Raw genomic sequence first — 22,092 nt, forward strand, 5'->3', positions numbered from 1 at the left:
CTGTAATACCAACATATCCGTTATTTTTTTCAAAAAAAAACTCGTTTTTTTTTACGTTAGTCTACGAGATATGTACGCTTTTTAAACGTTTATTTAACCTTGGCACGATGTATCTGCGAAACATTTCTGTTCGGTTGAAGGTTTTTTCAAAGGGTCGCATTGCATCATGTCCGCTGGATTTTTATTACATGTTACCGAACGTGTTTGGATCCCTTGACCGCAAGTTGCCGAACACTGAAAACAATCATCGTCGTGAGTACATTACATATTATAGACCAATGAAAATTTCAAAAATATCTCAATGCGCTTACTTTGGACCACTGTCCGGTAATCCATTCAGGAGGACAGGGTTGCATGTTACATGATTCTTGCATTCGCGGTTTGTGCCCTTTGCATAAATGATTGAATACCTGAAACGAAAATTCCACCTTTTTAAAAACCTCTATCTCTGCTAAATTATTCATTAGTAAAATGAAAATTATTTATTCAAATTTTTAAAAGCTATTATCCGCAGACAAAAGAAAGAAAAAAAACACTTTTAGACAGCTCGTGTAAAAACACAAGATACCCGAAAAGTGGATAACCATTTCAAAATCTTGGAAATAAATTAAAAATTAATTCTAATTTAATTCGAAATCACACCGTTAAAGAGACAAATTAACCGTACGTGAAGGTACGAGTAAAGTATCCATTCGCATTATTTTCTATCGTCAAAACTCGCTTAATAATTAATAACCACGAGAAAATTCGTTAAACGAAGGACGACGAATTATAAAGACCGAGATTTGCCGTTCTTCCATTACACCTAAACAGTTCTTGTTTTGTCGTAAAAATAAAATATTCATTCCACAGGAAGACGTCTGTAGCAGAAGTATACCCTTTTATATACATTACGCCGCCGACGAGTGCCAGTATTATTTACAAATTCATAACGAATCGTATACCATTTATGCAACGATGTTCATTTGCAGAGCGTTATATTACTATCGATTTTTCATCGTTGATGCAATTATTTGCCCAAGTAAACTGTACACTACACACATACCTATAGTTACTCCCTCATCCGGCTCAACATTGGGCTACAAGCCTATGCGTTTTGATTAAAATCGCTGCGGCGTAACAGATTTCCATTTTTTCCCCTCTGTATCTCGTCAAAGGAAAGGCTATCTTGTTAAAGTATATGAGCCCATCCGAGCGGTTAAAACCTTTACCTCGTATTTAGCACGTGTTAAGAGGATTATTTTGAACATGTGTAATCAAACCTTTCGATACGTATTGAAAGAATCATTCCATATAGGAAGAGGTTGAAAATATCGGCGAGTCGACCTTTCACAACTTTACAGTAAGTAGGTACCTTATGTCTAAAATCTCTTGAGCGCTTGAAAAATTTAGAAATCGTGTTCTTTCTGAACATAAATGTATTTTACAAAATTTTTTGCACACATTTTCGCTCATAAGGAAATATGTGGAAGTGATCACCGATGGTTAAAACAAAAATTTGCTTTTTGCTCGTATCACTCAAAAATATAGGTACCTACCTATTCAATTTTTGAAAAATTACGTACCAAGGTAACTGGAAATTTCAGAGTGTATTCATTTTTTAAAATACTTGAAAATGAAAAATTCAGAGCTAAACTTGGCAGAGCTTTGGAGAAAAGCAAAAAAAGAATTTCTTGGTCAGGGTTGGGATGTTGGGAATGATTTGAATCACAAAACTTAGTTACGGATCGAAAATGCAGTGATTTGATTCATGATTCGAATCATTTCTTCAGACGTGAGTCGTGATCTGGGATTTGAATCATTTTTTTGCTCCATGTTCTCTTTATTAGACAAGGTTCCTTAGCTTTGATTTTTGCAAAATTTTTCAACAAGGTTTGAATAAATACGTGCTTTACCTATTCTTTTTAAATGATAATCTCAAGCAATTAATGCCAATTTCACCTCTGGCAACTTTCAATTATTTTCATGCTCATTTTTAAACTGTATTTTATGATTTATCTGATGAAATTTTTATCAAATTTCATTCCACTTTAATGATAGTAAGTACATATTTCATATTTGATCAATTTTTGAAAATCAACGCAATTTTCATCGACTTTTTCTCAAAATCTGAGAGTACTTGCTTATTTCATTAATTTGTATGTACTCGTATTTAATTATTTTTATGCCATTTTAACAGATTTTTAAACGCTGTTTTATGCAATTTTCGTCAAATTTTGTTCAATTTTTCCAACATTTCATTTTTTTTCTAATTTTTAAATTTGAATGAGCAATTTGCTAAAAATATTGCAGAAGAATTAAAAAATGTGCATACCTTATTGAAGATTGTAGTTTACAAACACAAAGATACCTAAAGCAATAGAATCAATTTATATGGTAGCATTTTCAACTAGATAATAAAATAGGTACCGTACATGTTTAATTGAAAAAGATTCGAATCACTTTTTTTGAGCTGTGATTCGTGATTCAAATTTGGATAATTTTTTCGTGATTCGTCCAAACCCTAATCTTTGTCTAAACGTTCTACTTACATTAAAAATTAAAGGAGTTACAGACACGATGAAGACAGCTCAGAAAATCAGATCTTAGGTACAACGTTTTTCACACTTTTTCATGTATTTTTGACTTTCATTGAAATTTTAACTCATGGCGAATTTTACTATCTAATATTTCGTCATTTTTTGGTGATTTGTACAGTTTTTAATTTTTTAGGTTCCAACGAGCAATGTTTTATGCAAATTTCGCTAAATTTTATCAAATACAAAAATTTCATTGCTTTGATGCATTATGCATGTTTTTTTGTCAGTTTATGAAATTCGAACTTATTTATCAATTTACTATTTTGCTTTTGACAAAATTTCTTCAATTGATAAAAATTTGTAATAATTTTAATGTTTTTTTTTTTTTTTTTTTTTTTTTGAAAAATGTTTATAGGTATGAGCATTTTCTACGATGTTTTCTGCAATTTTGACTGCATTTTGTAAAATTCCAATGAAAATTCATCGTGTTTTAAAGTGATTTCCAGTCATTTTAAGGCTATTTCTAGTTTTTTTACATTAATTTCAAGTGATACTTTTTTTATGAACTTTTGATAACATTTCATGGGATTTTTATCAATTGTTGACGATTTACAGTGTTTTTTAAAGCATCTTGTAACTCATGTTTACAAGTTTCAATCATTTTTTCCGAAATTCTGGCTCAATTTTGTTTGTTTTTTTTTACTGAAAATATGATCACTTTATGGTAAGGTAATTTTCAAAGAATATAACGTTTTTTCAAAGTACCTATCTACACACATTTTTAATACTTTTTTGTGCACTTTTTTGGTTGTAAATTTTACTGTATTTTTACTCTTTTTTTAGTGACTTTCTAAATTAGAATACTTCTTTGATTTTTTTTACGTCATTTAATCACTTTTTTCAATAATTTAGAGCGTTTTTATTTCTTTGACTTGTGTTTAGAAGAAATTTCAACAATGTTTTCTTAAAATTTGGCTAAATTTTGTCAGAAATTTCTTTAATTTTTGGTCATTTCAAGTGATTTTAATGCTTCATTTGGGTTTTCATGCAATTTTACAAACAGTTTGCTGAATTTTAACGAAATTTCCTATTATGTAGTACTTTTTATTGATTTTAGTTATTTTATTTCTATATTATGTTAACATATTCTTTTCAATACCTTTTCAGGCATTTTTTGTCGGATTTTATTGGAATTTTATCAAATTTTTTAAATCAGTGTTTGTGCAATTTTAGCCTCATTTTTTCAAATTTTATCTTTTTTAGATGATTTTTTCAATCATTTGAATGCTGATTCGAGTGTTTTTACATAATTTCAACATGTTTTTAATACTTTTTGGCAAATTTTATCGAATTTTAATCATTTTATTTCTTGCTCAGCTGTGTTAGGTAAGTACACTTTAATAAAATTTCATCACTTTTTGGTAATTTTGAATGATTTGAATGTTTTTTAAAGTGTTTTTTTTTTACTTTAGTTCAACACTTTTTTCAACACTTTTTCGCGCAATTTCGACAACTTTTTCTGATAGGTACTTACATTATTTTTTTAAATGATATTTTTTTCTCAATTTATACTTTTTAGATAAAGTTAAGCTTTCACTTTGAAAGTTCACTCGTGAGCTTTTCAGAGTCTTATGACTAAATTTGAATTTCTTACGTAGACCCCTAAATAGATTTGCTAGAGGTTCAACCAGTCTCGAGATATGATTATGACTTATGAGCCTGCGAAGTTCGACAGTTTTGTAAGAAATCACGTCAATGACGGTGTTAATAAAATTGCATACTCAGTTTGCCGTAAATACGACGTATTACCGCCGCTAGACTTGTATAAAGTTTTTTTTTTGGGGGGGGGCGAGATTTCCGTCTCAACCCTTCACGTAGGAAGGTTGTGGGAGAGAGGGGGGGTAAGCATCGTGATTTCTACACATTTGCAATTCCTTGTGAAACTGTCAAACTATGATGGCTCATATCTCAAAACCGTTTGAACTTGAAGCAAATCTATTCACGGGGTTTCAAAGAGAATGTACAACACACAAGAGATTTGAAATCGGCGAATAAAATTTGAAAGCTCAAATTTGTGCTTTCAGAATAAAAGTTCAATTTTTTCTGATAAATACAAAAAATTGAAAAATACCATTTGAGAATTTGAAAAAAATTTCAGGGGAGACATTCTTTCAGCATCTGCTTTGTAAAAAAACTCATTTTCAAAATGGGATCTCAAATAGTTCTACAGATATAAAAATAACAAAGAGCTAATAATGAGCACGTTCCCTTCTTTCCTTTTTGGGCTGAAAATGGATGACATTTTCAATTTTAAAAAAATGCAATAATGTGATCACTATACATATTGGCTAAATTAATGAAGATTCTTTTCTGCACTTCCTCTCTCATTAAGACTCACGTACTACCACACATCGACAAGTAACTTGAAGTAATTTTTAAGGAACAAGTCCACAATTTAAACAAAATATTCTACAAAACGCGATTTATTAAACTTACAGCGCAGACTTCACACAAAAATTTATTCTTACCCGAACCATTCGCGAATGTAAATCAAAAATCTGCTACGATACAATAAACCCTAAACCCACTAGATACCTACATAAATCAGGAGTAGATGAAACATCCATTATGTCTGGTAATAACGTTAACTTCGATTAATACTTTTTACCTTGTTAAACGATATTGTTCTCGGATGTCAACTCATTCTACCATTAAATGATTAAAAATAGCGTTGGTAAAAATTTATTCAAATTTTATTCCGATTGCGGTAATGGAGAATGATGCTGTTTGGAAAATTTAATCGCTACGTGGGAACCTCGGCTGAGAAAATCTTATTTAAAATTACATTTCGACAAAGAAAACCGAACCTTTTGCGCTGAATTATTTCATAATTACGGAGGCGTTGAGGCGAAAAAATATTTAACATTCTAAAACAAAGTCTATATATACCTACTGCAAAGGAACGACTTTATTATATTTCCTCTCCTGTAATATCTGCCTAGTCTATTTCTTACTGTAGGTATTTCGTGAATCAAATTAAGGCCTTTTTCTTCTTTTACAAATTTTATTAATTTAAAAAGCTACCTACGATTCTTTGGAAAAATTCGAGGTAAGAGCCGCAAAAAAAATATGTTTCTTTTTTTTTAGTCTAGCAGCTGTTCATCTAAGACACTATAAACAATGATTCAGCAGATGCATTCGTTAAATCGGTCAAATGAAAAATATATGTATCGCTTTTCGATTTATTATTTTCGGAATTCGATACGCTACGAAAACTTATTCTTACTCATAAAGAAAAAAAAAAGTATGCTGGTTAAAAATATAAAAAAAAGTAAGGGGAAAAAACTTGTTCTAACGTTAACGAGAATCGAAACTTTTTATTGATAAAGTTACCCAAGTAAAAAAAAAATTTTACGATGTAATCTAAGACGGTGGGAAGTACTCGACTGTATTTTAAAAAATTTTATTTAACAATTGAACATGAGAAATGATGGCGAACCGTTCGTACGAAATGTGGAATTTTTACAAACTACGAACACGAAAATGTTGAGCAAGTTTTCTCTCTTTTGTATATTTTCTCCCTTCTACGGCTCGCTCACCTTCTCCATACTGTGTTATTTCCTATGAAAATGGTTTTTAACTTACTTTTGTTTTCGTTTTATTATGTTCTTCTACACAATAAAGTCTTCTTGTTTTTATTCCACTTCCACAGCTTTGACTACAAACTGACCATTCGCCAGCTTCCCATCTGTAAAATAAATAAAATCTAGCCTAAGTCTTTCTGGCCTCAATCTTTTGTTTCATTTTCTCAATTGCCAAATTACTACAATGGAGACGGAAAAATTTAATGAATATACTATTTTAATCAGAAAATGGGAGGCTGGTTCGGATGATTATTTCCGAATCTCGCTCTGGATGTTTGTAACAATAGTTTCCGGTAGATTTGACGTTCTATATACTTACTTTGGCGGGCAAGGTTCTATATTACATTCGAGTAATCTTCCTTCGGGCATTTGAGAAATATCGCAAAGATGTTGGTCGACGATATCACCGGTCGCTGTGTTTTGGCAAACTGGTTGCGTAATTTTGTAACCTATTGGAAAATTTAATTAATTAGAATTCGCAGATCGCTCGCATGAGAGAACTTAGAACTACCTACGTTTAATAGATAATTATTTTTCTCAAGCAAAATAATCTCTTGCCTACTCAATAAGCTAATTAGTTTAATTCTTTTTGTACGGAAAATTGAAATGAAGTAAGAGATGGGTAACAAATACTCGCGAATTCGAGACGAACAAAGCCTAAAATCCCTACATTTATAATACCATCAAAACATAACTTTTCACAAGTACGTCTCGTAAAATGAACTCTCAGCTTGATTTTCACAACACATAAGAAGAACTGAAGCCAAAAAAAAAAAAATGCAAACCATAAGAATTGTCATAAGTTACATGGTTGATATATCGTAGACGTCGCGAAGCCCCCTACTTCAGCCCTTCGGCAGTGAAAGTCCCATAAACACGGTGCACTTCCGGCTCATTCATAATTTCGAGGCGCAATCGTTCGCTATTATGTTCTATCGGAGAAAATTAAATGTCTGCTTTTTAAGTGCTCCGAAAAATAAAATAACAGAAAAGGATTTTAATAGCTCGGCAAATTTCAATAATTTAACATTTAATGTTTCCCGAATGACGTTATAAAAATCAGATCGCACAACTGATAATGTGAAAAATTATACACATCGGTCCGGTTCTATATTCCAAAAGTCTGAAACATTGTCATAACAATAAATTACTGTTTAAAGGACCTCTTCGCTATAAAGACTGTAATCGCTTCGATCTTATTATTATTTCAAGAAGATGGCCTTCCTACACAATCGCGCAAAAGACTTACGACCCTATAATTTAGTTCATAATGCGAAAATAACTCTTTCAAGCAGACCGTAAATAATTCAATAAACGGTTTTAACGTTGTCCAATGAAAATAACTACGTACATGAGCGAAAAAAAATAAAAAATAAAAGACGAAGAAAGAAATCTTACATTAAGAATGGCAAAAATCCGACACATCTTGTCCGTAGGTTTAAAAGCGTTCCGAGTTTAGCGCATTGATTAAGTTCCTGGTAAAAAGAGTAAAAATTTCTCGCGTAGCTTAATAGACGTTATAATTGAAGAAACTTTCTGACTGTCGATTCACTCTTCTCTCTTTTCTCTTTCTTCGCTTTTGCGCTTGTCTAGCCTTTAACTTAAATATATAAAAGATGGAGAAAAGTAATTTTTTTTCACCGATCTCGCTATTTTTATAGAAAATCTCTGATAAGTCTCCTGTCGTAAAATGTAAGTTGGTTTAATACTTTTTTCTTCACTTTTACCACCTCAATGTAAGGTATACTTCAAATTTAAGCTTTCTAGGTACTTTTGATGACTTTTGATTTTTCCTTTTTTTTTGGCTCCTTAATTTTCATGAATTTACCAAAAATCAAAAAATGCATTTCAGCACCAGAAATGTTGACTGGTTTGCATGATCTTTCAATTTAATTTTGTTCTCTTCAGAAACTTTCGTGCGAGTTTTGATACGTTCCTTTGAAGCAATTCCAAAATTAACTACCTAGGTACTTCATCATGCAACTACTCAATATTGAGAAGAAAACATAGGTAGGTAATCATAATCATCATCGCCCTGAACTTCCGGAACGAAGGTATTAACACGGAACACCAGAGTCTACTCATTAAGTACGCACTTGAAAAAGAAACATTTAAGCAAAATTTTTTCCTCAATATTTTGTAATGAAAAACTAAATGGAAATTCGTTTTTATTTTATTTTTATTTTTTTTCAGTGCAATAGAAACAAACAAAGGAATTCAAATTTTCTTGAAAAAGTTAGAAGATAAAATATTAGGTAGGTACTTCTACTTGTATTCTTCTTATTAAAAAGCAAGATGGTTTACTTAGTATTTTCCAATTCGAATTTGAAAAGAAAATTGAAATTAATTTCATTATCCTCTCAATATAAAATTTGTTATTCGTACAACAAGGAATAAATTCTTAGGCGGAAAACGAAAGAAAATAAAAATCCCTGCAGTTATCAATTCTATAACTCTTTTGCAAATTAACTACAGCCACATTTTACTTTTAAAGGGTACAGATGGATTTGATAAAGGTAACTATGTACGTTGGTGGTCAATTCAATTCTTTGGTGGAAGTAGTTCAACATCAAAGTATAACCGATCGCTGATAATATACAGGTATAAGTATGACACATAAAACGTATAAGTGCCTATAGCAAAACGCAACTGAACAAGTAGGTACCTATCTCTTGTGTTGTGTAGCTTCAGGTATGGGATTTGAAATTTGCGGCAAATCATATCCATCTATCTTTTGCTTGATAAGAAATATTTTAAAGGTAATTTAAGGTGAAATAAAAAAACTCTCACGCATTTAGAGTGAGAAGACCGACTTTTCGTAAAATAAAAATCTTTTACGAACGAATTGATCCACTTTTTTCTAAACATTCATTTGCGAACGAATCGATTCGTATAAGTGACTCGTTCGCGAACGGATCGATTCGTACAAGGGACTCTTTCGCGAACGAATCGATTCGTACAAGGGACTCGTTCGCGAACGAATCGATTCGTACAAGGGACTCGTTCGCGAACGAATCGATTCGTACAAGGGACTCGTTCGCGAACGAATCGATTCGTACAAGGGACTCGTTCGCGAACGAATCGATTCGTACAAGGGACTCGTTCGCGAACGAATCGATACATATAATTATATGATTCGTTCGCGAACGAATTGATTCATAAATTAAAGAATTGATCGATTGATCGATTCGTTGGCGAATGGTTCTTTCAAAAACTTGATCAATTCGTTCATGAATGATGCACCAAAAATTGAGGGTCGTGTCAGTACTTTGTAGGAATCGTGCAGGCATAGTGAGATTTCAAGTTTCATCGAAATCGGTTCAGCCATTTTCTAGGTAGGTAATGAGATTTTTAAAATTTTGAAAAAAAAATTTGTCGCTCGATAAACTTGGAAGCTTTGAGCTTTTGGAACTTGATGATGCCAAAATGTCCGGCTAGTAGTCAAGTTGTGAAATTTCAAAGATCAAAATTGGTTCAGCCATTTCTGAGAAATTCAATTTTTAATGAATTTTGTGCAAAGCCACCCCATGAAAATTACAAAAAGTTCAATTTTGTTTGCGATTACGCGCGAAAGCTACGAACTTTTGGATCATGGTGAAAGTCCGACATTATAGGAATGGTGATGGACTTGTGATACTTCAAGTTTCATGAAAATTTTCCAATTTAGATTGAACTTTTTCATAATTACCTATTCATAGTTCACCAACCAGTTCTGTAATTTATCAAAAAATCACAATTTTTCCAACTTAAGGCTATTCTCTACAGAGGGCGTTCTGCAAGATTTTTTGATGAAAAATGGTCAACTTTGTGCGGGGATTGTGCCAAAACTATTGAACGGATTTTTCTGGGGTTTGATTTAGGTATTTTGCTCAAAAAACATTCAAAAGCGAGGGTATGTCGAGATATTTTTGATTTAGGACATTTAATGGCTATAATAGGGAATTGAATGGAGCGGAGGTACTTTAGATGCTTACATCTCTGTTGGAAAAGCAAAATTAGAAAATATGGCTACATACCCTCGATTTCATAGATGAAATATCAGTATTGGTGAAAAAAAATTGGAAGAATTTTGAAAATTCACGGAGAAATCCCCATCTGATGTTAATAGATCTTAGAAGGGAGTGGGTCGCGGGACATAAGCACGACTAAATTCGTTCACTCAATTACACGCAGTCTTATGAACGAAAGATGAAAATAACGAACAAATCGGTTTCATATTTCAACCAGTTGTCGAATTAGAACGCTCTCTGTAGGGTATAACCCTTAAGGTAAATATTTCTCTCAACTCATTAGGTAGTTGAATTTTCAGCGATAGAGGACAGGCTGACCTTTCCTCCTCCCCCCCCTTAGATACGCCCTGTTATGATCGTAAAAACATTAAAATATCATTTATCAAGATGAAATATTCTACATCAACGATACTTAATTAAATTTTCAAAAATAAAATTATTAAAAAAACAGTAATAGCGCCAACCCTCTCCCCTCTCCCCCTTCTTCATCGCCCTTCATCGTATTTCACATAATTATTTATCTGTAAACAAACCCTCTTATCCTCTTCACCCAGATTTCCTTCATAAATCCCCCCTCATCAAAATAAAGTCAAGGGGGGGGGGTCACACGTCACAACTATAATAAATTTATCGGAACTGAACAATATGCATTTTAATTCAAGCGTTACCCAAATATACAAAATAAGCAATACCTACCTATATAGACTTTTGAATGTAAAATACAAATTTCAGCTATTTTAGGAAGCCAACCTGGTTTTCTAGGGAGGGGGCTAATATATCGTCATGAGAGCTCATTTTATTCAAAATAGACTTTTTTGAGGTGTTAGAACTTACAATTTTAAAATTTTAAACATTTTTCTTCGAAATTGGATTTTTAATTTTTTTTTGAAAATTGAGACTGAGAAGCTCGTTACCGCAGCCCGAGTTTTTCAAAAATGGAAAAAATAAAAAATAGGGAATTATTTCTCACCAGAGGTCACCACTTTGAGGTTTGAGAGCAGACAAAAATCTCAAATTTTTCGGTCATGTAGTTAAATGAGGCCACCCTAGAAATATCGCCATTGTATAATTTAATTGTCGAAACCACTATCCACAATGCCATGCTCCAACTAATACTCCAAACGTAAGTCGAGATTCACAAATATTTTTCCAAAACATTCTAGCGGACCAGACGGCGACTGGGCAGCGCACAGGACGGCGATGCATAAATTTTTTGAAACGTTTCCAAAATTCCATTTGGGAAATTTCTTGCGTGCGAGAGAGAGAGATGGCTAATTATCATAGCGATATTGCAAAATATGCATACAGGCGTAACGAAATTGCGAATGTTTACATGTTTACATTTTATTTACATAGTTCGCATAGTTACACTATAAGCTAGTGAATGGTGTAGCTGTGTACATACCTCCGCCGCATTTCAACGAACATGTCGTGTTGGTATTTTCATTCCACTGATGGAGCGGCAAAGAGCACGTTTTTCCATTACCTCCGCAAACTCCGCAATTATCCACCGTCTTCGTAGATCCAATTTCGAGGTCGCATCCGACCGGCTACAGTACACAGTTCAAAGAATAAATATTATCGACTAGTTGAAATCAAAATGCTTCGTGTAAAAATTACTTCATCGCTCGTCGTCGCCGTTTAATAATAGTAATTATTATTGGTAACGACTTCGCGAAAGCGTTCAAAGGTCTGCATTTTATAGTAAATTTTATACTCCGAGCACGTTCGCCGGTTTCAGGCCGAGATGTTATCGGAAAATACCAACTTTCGTCTTACCATGCATTTTCCATCGATACACATATCCAGCGAACCAGGCCTACAACGTGTCCCGTCGTGTACTTTGACAGCTAATAATTCTACATCGTTGAACTGATTTACGCAGTGCAGAGCGCAAGGTTCTTGCGGATGGTAATATGCCTTCCAAGTCATCTGGTCTCCTTTGTATGGTATCTCGTTGAAATTCGAACATTGTTTTTCGCGAAAATCAATATTATCTGGACAAGGCTGCAACATACACGTGATTATGATTATGTGAAAACTGAAGCGCTAAAGAATTCTTAGAATTGGCAACCCCAAAAAAGAAAGCCACACTTCTTAATGGAAATTACATTTCTAAATCTAATCCTCTATAATCATGTCATAATTTTTCAACAGCTATTGGTCCCTTCAACTTGACAAATAAACAACATTTTCATCACATTTTTTTATTTTTTTTTCTCTGAACCTCTCGACTAAACACTCATACTAAGTACTAACCAATTATATTCGAATAATTCCTCCTTTAATCATTCAATCACAAATAATCTCCGTCATCTTGTTTCCCTCACTTCAAAGACTCATTGCATAAGACCCGACGAAAAAAAAATTATAAAATTTGATGAAAAGTAAACGTTATCACGTACGGGAAACATGTAAAAACTGTAAAACTTTCAGATGATAGTAAAAACTTTTTATAAGTTGATATATTATGAAATAATGGAAACCTTTCATTTTTATTTATTTATCGTTGGCGAATTTATAGCTTTAGAAAGGAAAGTTGCTAGAGTCTCGAATTTCACAAAGTTTGCCAAAATATTACAGGGTGTTCACTAACTATATACCCACGTCCCATACGCGACCCTCAGACAAGCAGTAGGTAAGTACAATTTTACCGCGTTTTAAACAAAAGTTTATACAGGAGAAAATTCTTTTGGAACGAGGGAGCACACAGCACCTTTTTTTTTTTTTTTTTTTACAGTGTTGGGTATAAAATGGATCGAGTAAAAAATTCTCCTCGGGTAAATATCAGTTTAAATACATGCTTGTTTTGGTTTACATAATGGATGTCAAATTTTGAATTTTTTCAAACGATTAGCTTTCACGTATAGGAAAATGAAACTATGCCTAATTCTTTTTTCATACAGCTTGATGGTTTCTGAAAACTTGACGAAGTGAAGAAAAATCTGAATGTGTTTTCAATAATTTGCTAATTTTGTTCCACTGACAAAGCGGATAATTTCTTTTATTCGATGGATTAACTGTATTGTTACTGAAGTACGAGTATGTATCTGAAAGAAATTACGATGAAATATTCTGACAGGTGGAAAAGTATGAGAAGAAAATATGTTCTAAGCAGCTGACGAGATTGTTTTTTCAATGATCATTTAACTTATTTTCGAGAAAAACATCTACCTACTTACTTGCCTAAATAATATTTTTATCGGGTAACTTTGAAATATTTTTTTCTGACGATTGAAAACAATTTCTATTGAAAAAGACCATTGCTTTTGAAAAATTTTCTAACAAGTATGAAATGGAACTAAGTACATAAATGAATCCAATGTGAGGGTCTTTTTTGTACATCAAAGAAGAACAAATCACCTCTACCTCCTCTCCTGTCCAGATGACTTTCCCTCTCGTGGGATTAAAATTACACATGGGGAAAAAATATAGTACTTGGGAAAAATTACGTTTAATGATCACTGAACGCTTCAGAAATATGTTTTATCTTTGTTAGGTAATGTAAAATTCAAAACATGTTTCACAGATTTAAATTTTTCTGAATTGATTTTTTGTACATTTTCCATCTTTAAAACCATTTTACAAGTATACGAGGGAACCAACATTGCGTGAAGGCCACGAGGGATTGGAGGGGGGGGGGTCTTTAATACGAGTAGGTTTTTCGTTTTCAAAATAATTTTGCACAGAAATGAAAAATTTTCAAAAAATTTGTATACTTGAACATACATTTTTTATATTTTTTAATTTTTCCCAACTTGAAAAAGAAACTACAATACAAGAAGACCAAAATAATTTGGTGGCCACGGAAGATTGTCTCCTAAAAAACGAATCACTCAGAAGAATTTTTTCAAAAAAAAATTAAAATATACCGATTTTGATTGTGGGGGGGGGGATTTTTTACAACTTTGGGGTGACCCATACCAAAAAGCCAATATAGGTAAGTATCTCGAAAGACCTGATGACGTTTTTTCTTAAAAAAGGCGTTTCTTGAAAAAAAAAATATAATGTCAAAATAAATTTTTTGCATGAATTGGATTGTTTAAAATTTCTGTTTTTTCAAGGAGGAGTGTTTCCGGCGCGTCCTTTCTTTCTGGTGAAAGAAAAATTTTAAAAATAGGGAATGAGATTTTGCTAATTTTCTAGAAGAAAAAAAGTCTGTAGGTAAGCAAAAAGCTACGAGTAAAAGAAAACTAAATAAGCTTTTACAAGAGTACTCGTAGCAACTGTTTTTATAGTTTTAAGTATGTATCTATTTCAAGTTGATTAGTATTATCTTTGTTTAATTTATTTTTCATCATTTTAAATTAGGTAGGTAATTAAATGATTCTTATGCGAGTAAATCGCTTCATTTGCGAATAGATCACTGAGTTTGTGAGTTGGTCACTTCATTTGTAGACTGATTTTAAATTAATCTGTCATCTAAAGAATTGATTCAAAATTACTACAAAAAAATTAATTTAAAATCAGTCCCCAAAAAAGTTTTGAATTCCTCAGCACCCTAAAAACTTCTTTGAAATCAGTAAGTACAAAAACATTTCCTCACTTCACTCGCACAAAAAGAAACTATATCCTAAATCACTGACAAAAGCTTTGTATTTGTAAACGTAATTCACTAACAAAAAATGTAGGTATCCCAAATCACCACATAAAAATTTGTAATTCAAAATCACCATAATGTAAGGTGGCATTATGGCCTCACTGTCCTCTCAGTGCATCTTATAACGATTCTTAAGTTGGGGAAGATCCTATAGGACTTGGTAAATCCATCCTTTAGGTCTTGACAACTTATGGATCGTTTGATTTATTAAGGTAAAGTGTAGGTACTTGCGAATTCGAATATTATCGAATACCATTTGGGTGGTCCGGATAATATTCCATCACACCAGGGGGTCCGCGCCAATATTATTTATGTGGGCAGAGAATTCGCAAATTACATCTATTTTATGATTGGTTAGAATATTTCCCCCATCTCTTGGTAAAAGTAGCGCGAGCCTATCAGCTTTCGAGATCGATTTAGGAACTTTTAGGTGCTTTAGGTATAACTTTAGCTAGGTTCGATCTCGAAATCACTTCTTGTTCGTTCGCGGAGTCGTAGATACGTAAATTCGGTACCGACCATAGTACTACAACGATCTATGAATCGTGGACTTGAGCATTTGGTCCGTTTTCCCTCGACTTAATCGTTTGAAAACGTATTCCTTTTCCCTGTTTACCCTTATTAGGGTTTGGTTAATTAGCATCTTCATTGGTTAATTCGGGGCTTAATAAAGCAATCAACCACTTCATCTTAGTTGCCCTGTCGTGGAATTGTGTAGTTAAGTCCTCTTTGGTGAATCAACGTGATTAGGCGGTCGAGCATAGTGTCTCTGTTCTAATTCGTATTAAACTTGTACATTGGTGAACGTATATATTTGAAGAAAACCGTATAATTAAGAGAATGTAATTTGTTACACCGATTACATTGGAGAAACTAACGAATGTGTTATTATTCCGCGAAAGTGGGCCTAATTTATACATTGGTTAGTATTTATGTTGACGTATCCGGCAATATGGTAGTATAACCGCCGAGCTAGCAAGGGGTAAGTGTTAAATTGTTCCTTCTTGATATTGCAAAGAGTCGTATAAGACTTCTGGCAATCTTTCACCCGCTAAGGAATATTTCTCATCCTCTCTCGTATTACTATACCTGCTCGTATACACTCTAACATTGGCGCCCAAACGTTCCTTTTATGTGCGAAATTTCATTAGTGCTTGTGCTCTAAGTGGCAGTTACAGCACCAATCACTGTAAAGCTTCCCTTAAAAGGTAAGCACGAACTTGCGAGACAGATTTTATATTCAAATATCTGTGACATCTGGATAGAAAATCTGTGAGATTTTTACCATCAGAAATCTAAAGTTCTAAGTGGAGAACTTCCGATTAAGCTTAAAAATATCTGAACTTATAAGCACAGGTATTTTTCTGTTTAATTTTCAAGAAAAAACAAACTTCGTATGATTTTTAAAGTTACATCTGTTTTGAAGAAATTGACTCTGTTCATTTGACTAGCTGATCGTGTCTGTAACAGGCGAGACGTAATTTTGGAATCGAACAGACTGAATTGGATTTGAAATTGAAGACACTAAAAAATTATAATTGAAGTGCATAATTCCAACTCATAAAGTTGCTCATTGTGAGGGAATTATTATAAAAAAAAAAAAAATCAAAATCATGATCTTCTCTGTCTATCTGAACTAAATGGGAACAGATAGTCCGTGAATTTTATCCTTAATTTTCTACTTACGAAAATTTTAAGTGGCAGCAAGGTTTGACTAAGTAGCTTCCTACCAAAATTCTCCTTTTCCTACACTTTCTACCTATAGTCAGTTTTTAAGTGGCAATAAAGATTGAAAATAGGTAGCATCCTACCTTTTGGATTCCATCTATACCATCCAATAACGTTTATTTTAAGATCAGAATAAACAAATTAAAGAAAACTGTGTAATTTTCCAGTCTCGTAACTGAAAGAGTTGATTTAAACATCAAAAAATCAGCAATCTAGAAGAAACGAGAAGAAGAAGAAAACTGTTACATTCCAAGGGAAATATTTCATGAGAAAATTGGCGCGAAAAATCGACCACCCATAATTTTTCCGTTACAAGAAACGGATAAAAAGATCGCACCATTTTAAATATTCTTTTGTGTTGATTTTGTACAAATTAATGCAGAAAAATATAAAAATATTCGCAAATTAGAAGATTCTAAATACGAGGGTAAATAGACCACCCTCATTGTGCATCTTTAAACAGAAAATCGGATCGGATAACATTATTCTTTTGTGTATTTGTTTTGTAAAACATCGGCAAATTAACACCAAAAAATACGCGGAATAATTTCAAGAACTAAAATCTTAAAATACAGAAAAATAAAGGAAAATAGACCACCTACATTTTCGCATCTTTTATAAAAGAAATCGAATCTTCGTAATATTCCTTTTGTTTGAATGGTTTTATAAAACACCCAAAATTTAAAACGCAAAAATCACAGTTTACATAATCCTATTTACAAAGTTAACCGCCTCGGAACCCCACCACCACCCATAGACGCATTGTCCATTTCCGAAGATCAGCTACCTGAAAAGGGACAACGCGCCGAACCTTTTTTAACAAGGGTGGTATTTATTTGCGATTTTAAACGGTCGTTAAAAAGGCTAATCGTTTCTCAAAAGAAACACTCGACGACCTACTAGCACACTAGCTATTATATCAGTATACATTGTATCACGGACGCGTGCGGATATATTCACACTTTCACTCTCGATTATTCTGTACAGCCTACAATACTCGAAGCAGTAGAAAGCGTGAACCGAAGATTACAGCGAACAGTTTGGAATCAAGAAGGCTATCACCATCAAGGAAACAAATGTCGAATAAATCTCCAAAAACCAAGAAAATGTTGGACAAATTGGACCAAACTGAAAAATACGAACCGAATTTATCAACTGGCTCACCTTCCGAAACAACAGATGAGGACACCGATGCGGGTCCCTCATCTCGAGCCCCTACTCAACAATTAATTCTAGACGAGTCAGTTATAAATGATGTATCAATCAATGTTATACCTATGATAGCTGAGAAAGAGAAAAATGCGGAAAAAGACAAAAAAGCAAATGAAAATGGGGACAAAAAAGAAAGAAGCGAACTGGAAAAGGCGGAAAAAGTATTCCACCCAGAAATGTACAGAAAACATTTGAGCTATAAAATGTACAACTGCTTTTTTAAAATCTGGCAGTGGATAAATGGCATTAAACAGCAAATTAAAAATGATATTGATACAAGCAACCGACAAATACAGAAAAATCAAAATGATATCCAAGAGATAAGAGCTGAAGCTGAAACAGCCAAGAAAACAGCAGGAAACATAAACGAAAAATTGGATAAAATAATTCAAGACATTAAAAATCTACAGCAGGAAGTAAGAGCTACTGTTGTATCAAACAGGGGCGAAGATCGAACAGAAAAAGACAAAATAATCGACCCCAACTGTGTTAAAAATGCAGGAACAATTTATGTCGACGACATGCGTCATCCTCCACAAGAATTCTCACAAGATTTTGAAAAATCCGCTAAAGAGATGGAAACTTCTGAGACACAGATAACTGCGGCTTTTAAAACACCAAACATGCAAAATCCAAAAGTTCAAGTACCAGATAAATCAAAACCATCCACCTCAAAGGAAAAATCAAAAGAAAAAATAAATACAGAAAACAACGATGAACTGATGACTGCACCAAAAGTGGATCGAGAAAAATTGAAATTAGAAACACCAACCGTAAATCAAACACCATCTATACAACACGCAATACATGATCACCAAACAGAACAACATCGTGAAATGAGTGACATAGAAGAAGAAATTTCAATGAAAATTCAAGCTCTCAAAATAATATTAGACATATTGCAAAACTCCAATGCGGGTCCACTAGACATAAACATGCTAACAGGGGCAAGTAAAGACCCCACAATAATAGAGGAACTGATAGGGAACGGAAAAACATTAGGGGGCCGAGGGGCACCTCCTAATGAAATCGAAACAACAAAACATATGTTCAAGGAGTATATCTGGGTAGGCGATGGGATTGTTCACTTATTAAAAAGAGGACAACACCCATTAACGGATATAATGCCAACATATCTACGCGACCAGCTGGGATTCGAAGACATGTATAAATGTCTAAAAAATGCAAACTTTCCTAAAAACGGAAAATTTATCCTTGGAGCGGGACAATTTGAAATAAACTACTCGAGAAAATCATACGAAGTATTGGAAGCGGAATTGCGAAAAATAATAAGCCTTCTTCTAAATGAAAAAGAAGCCCAATGCGTAATATTAGTATTTCCATTAATAAAACCAAGAGCCCATGATGAACAAGAAACAACTATAGAAAAATACATAGCATTTAGAAAGCTATATGCACATCTAGAGGAAGAACGCGTAATTGTTTGGGAAACACCTTCATATAGGTATCTAACGATGGAAAATTACCTAAACTTAAGAGAAGAAAATCGCCAAACACCAAAACTAAGCGATACACAATACCTAATACCAATTGCAGAAAAATTTCATTACGTGGATTATTTAAACAGATATTTCCCTTTAATCTCAACATACCATGAAATGTTGGCACTGATGGCATCAGAAATTCAGAAATTTGAAGAAAATAACAAACAAAAAACAGAGAACCAAACAGCAATCACATCCTACATACAACAAATAAATACAATAACACGCAAACGAAAACTACCAATGCCATTAATTTCGCCACAAATTGCAGTACCAGGAGAGAAAGGTATACTAAGAAAATGTCTTCAAGGGGCACTAATAGAAAAAAACGCACCCAGTGCAATAATCGAAATGGTTTTTCCAACTGCTAAAGATCCAACGTGCATAATAGCGGCCACAATAGGCTCAGCAGATTTCACACTTCAACTAGACTCCGGAGCACTACCCAATGCGGTCTCGAGGAAAGTATTGGAAATAATAATACAAAACGCACACGATGCAGTAAAATTTGTGCCTTTACAAAAGAAAGCTGAACTAAAATTAGCTGACAATTCCATAATTCAGTCAGAAAAACAATTAGCAGTAATTAAAATGAGATGTGGACCAGAAATCATTGAGATACCTTTTCACATACTGGAATCTCCAGGAAACACCTTTCTGATGGGAAGAACAACCATGGCCTTTTTAAGAATCAAATTAGATCTGTATGAAAAAGTAGCAGAATGCAATCCAGCTTGTAGTGAAAAATTCTTCATCCCGTTCTTAAATGCACAAGACGTATACAAAACATCGTCAATATGCTACTTAGAAGTAAAGAAAAATCAGCAGCAAATAGCTAAAGACATAATCGCGCATTCAACTACATGGAAAACAAGGACAAGATTGACGAATGACCAGTTAAAACAAAAACTCAAAAACGCGATAAAAAAGCACAAAAGAACAAGGGATGAAACCAAAACAGGCCCAATAAAAATCAGAAATGTCAAGGACAATTCTTATAAAAATGAGAAAAAAGCAAAAGCAGCCAAAGTACAAAAAATCGTAGAAAAAATACAACCCACAATAGATAAAGCTGCAAAAGAATTAGCTCAAGAAATAAGAAAGGCTATGAAGCAAGAACCTGTAAACATCGAAAAAATAGCCCAGCAAAGCAAAATAACAAATAATCACAGTGCTGAAAATTTTGAAAAAGAAAGATCAAATGTAAAACCTGAGAAAAAACAGCCAAAAGTTAATGCTTTCCAAGTAAAGGGGCAAATATACCAATTCTCAAGGCTTCCGTATGAAACAACTGAAAACTCAAAAACTTCAAACAGTTCTGAAGACAAAACATCGTCAGAAGAAAAAGGTGATAAAATACCACCTTGGAAAAGAAAAAGAGAACGACCTAAAAGACTAATAGAGGACACAGTAGATTTAGAAAATACTCGAACTCAAAAGCCTGAAGAAAATAATGATGAAATTTGTCAAAAACGAAAGAAAGAATCAAGTGAAAAAACCCAAAATGATTCAGAAAATAATTTAAAAATTACAGGGGCATCTGAAAAACCTGTGATTATTCTAAAACGAAAAAGAAGAAATCCGAATACAAAAATTGAAAATCAGAAAACAACAAGATGGGTACATTGGTTCTTCAAACAGAACGTCGCAATCAGAAAAGACATCGAGATAATAAGAAAACAGAATCTAAGCATTCTAAAAATACTTAAAAAACAAAACTTGTAAAGATTTTGCAAAAAAAAAAAAAAAAAAAAAAAAAATGAATGAAAAAATCAAGAAAAATAGAAAAACACTTCGATGAAAACCTTTTTGATTCAATGCGATTGAAATTTTTTTTTTGAACAAGACCTCCTCAACTGGAATTATGCAGCAGTCAACAACTAAAATTTTGATATGTGAAACCATTCAAAAAGAAAAAACTTAGCTTAGAAAAAGATCAAAAATTAAAGACTCATGGAACCGCCTAATTAAGGACAAACAGGCAACCAGTTTCACACACAACGATTTATAAATGCGTTTCCGATTAGATAGGAAATAGATTAAAAATCTGCAAACTTTTCGATTTTACGACTTTGTGAGGGTGACTATTACAATGTTATCAACTAGTCGAGGCATGATTCCCAGAAAAGCCGACAGCCGATATTACGACTTATTTCATCATATATAAAAAAAAAAAGAACCAGACCAAGAGTTTGGAGTTGTGACGTGATAGACCAGAGTGATAACTATTCTGAACAGCAGTAGAAGACGTTGGTAAAATATCATTCCAGAAAAATAATACGTGTTACAGTGATCAGTAGACCTTATACGGAGCAAAAATTTGGATCAGTACAGAATTTGAAGGAGAATTCAGTCAGCAGAAAGAAAGAAAGTGAGTAAATTTATAAATTTACAAATCTTATACGATAATGCATGGCTTTGATAAAATGCTTTGTGGAAATGTGTGCTGAAGAGGTGAAAAATGTAGATGTAAAGATAGGTACCTATGCAAATAAAACAACAAATAGGAACCTACTACAACAAATCTTCAGCAGACATCGATACAGAAAAATATGAAGCTAACAATATTCTGTTCTGCTTGTGAAAAACAGATGGAAAACAAAAGAGAAGATTGCGGACGGAATGGCGAACGAAAATTCGAAAGGCTTGAAGGTCTAATACGAGCTTGTGGCGGAATAAACAGTAAGAATGAAAAATTGATGATTATTCGAACTTATACGTGAGAACTAATGCTAAATAATTTTACAGTACATGCGGAATCGACTGAAAACAACAATCTCCCGATTAAAATTAAAGCAGACACCTTTATATCACACGCTATTTGGATACCAATAGCACTGAGATGGCTACGACGCATGAGATGATAAAATGATG

General features: G+C 33.2%; 1 protein-coding gene across 3 annotated transcripts in view; it reads right to left on the reverse strand.

The window, feature by feature from the left end:
* Positions 1-22,092, reverse strand: part of nolo (no long nerve cord) — a 136,439-nt gene that overhangs the window by 11,881 nt on the left and 102,466 nt on the right. For all 3 annotated transcript variants that reach the window (XM_065351579.1, XM_065351576.1, XM_065351577.1), the window contains exons 5-10: positions 11,953-12,180; positions 11,579-11,723; positions 6,483-6,612; positions 6,165-6,267; positions 312-410; positions 99-234 (exon numbers count right to left, since the gene is read on the reverse strand). In XM_065351579.1, coding sequence (XP_065207651.1) covers positions 99-234; positions 312-410; positions 6,165-6,267; positions 6,483-6,612; positions 11,579-11,723; positions 11,953-12,180 — 841 coding nt within the window. The remainder of the gene's footprint in view (positions 1-98; positions 235-311; positions 411-6,164; positions 6,268-6,482; positions 6,613-11,578; positions 11,724-11,952; positions 12,181-22,092) is intronic.

The sequence above is a fragment of the Planococcus citri genome, chromosome 2, assembly GCF_950023065.1.
Source record: "Planococcus citri chromosome 2, ihPlaCitr1.1, whole genome shotgun sequence".
Classification (NCBI taxonomy): domain Eukaryota; kingdom Metazoa; phylum Arthropoda; class Insecta; order Hemiptera; family Pseudococcidae; genus Planococcus; species Planococcus citri.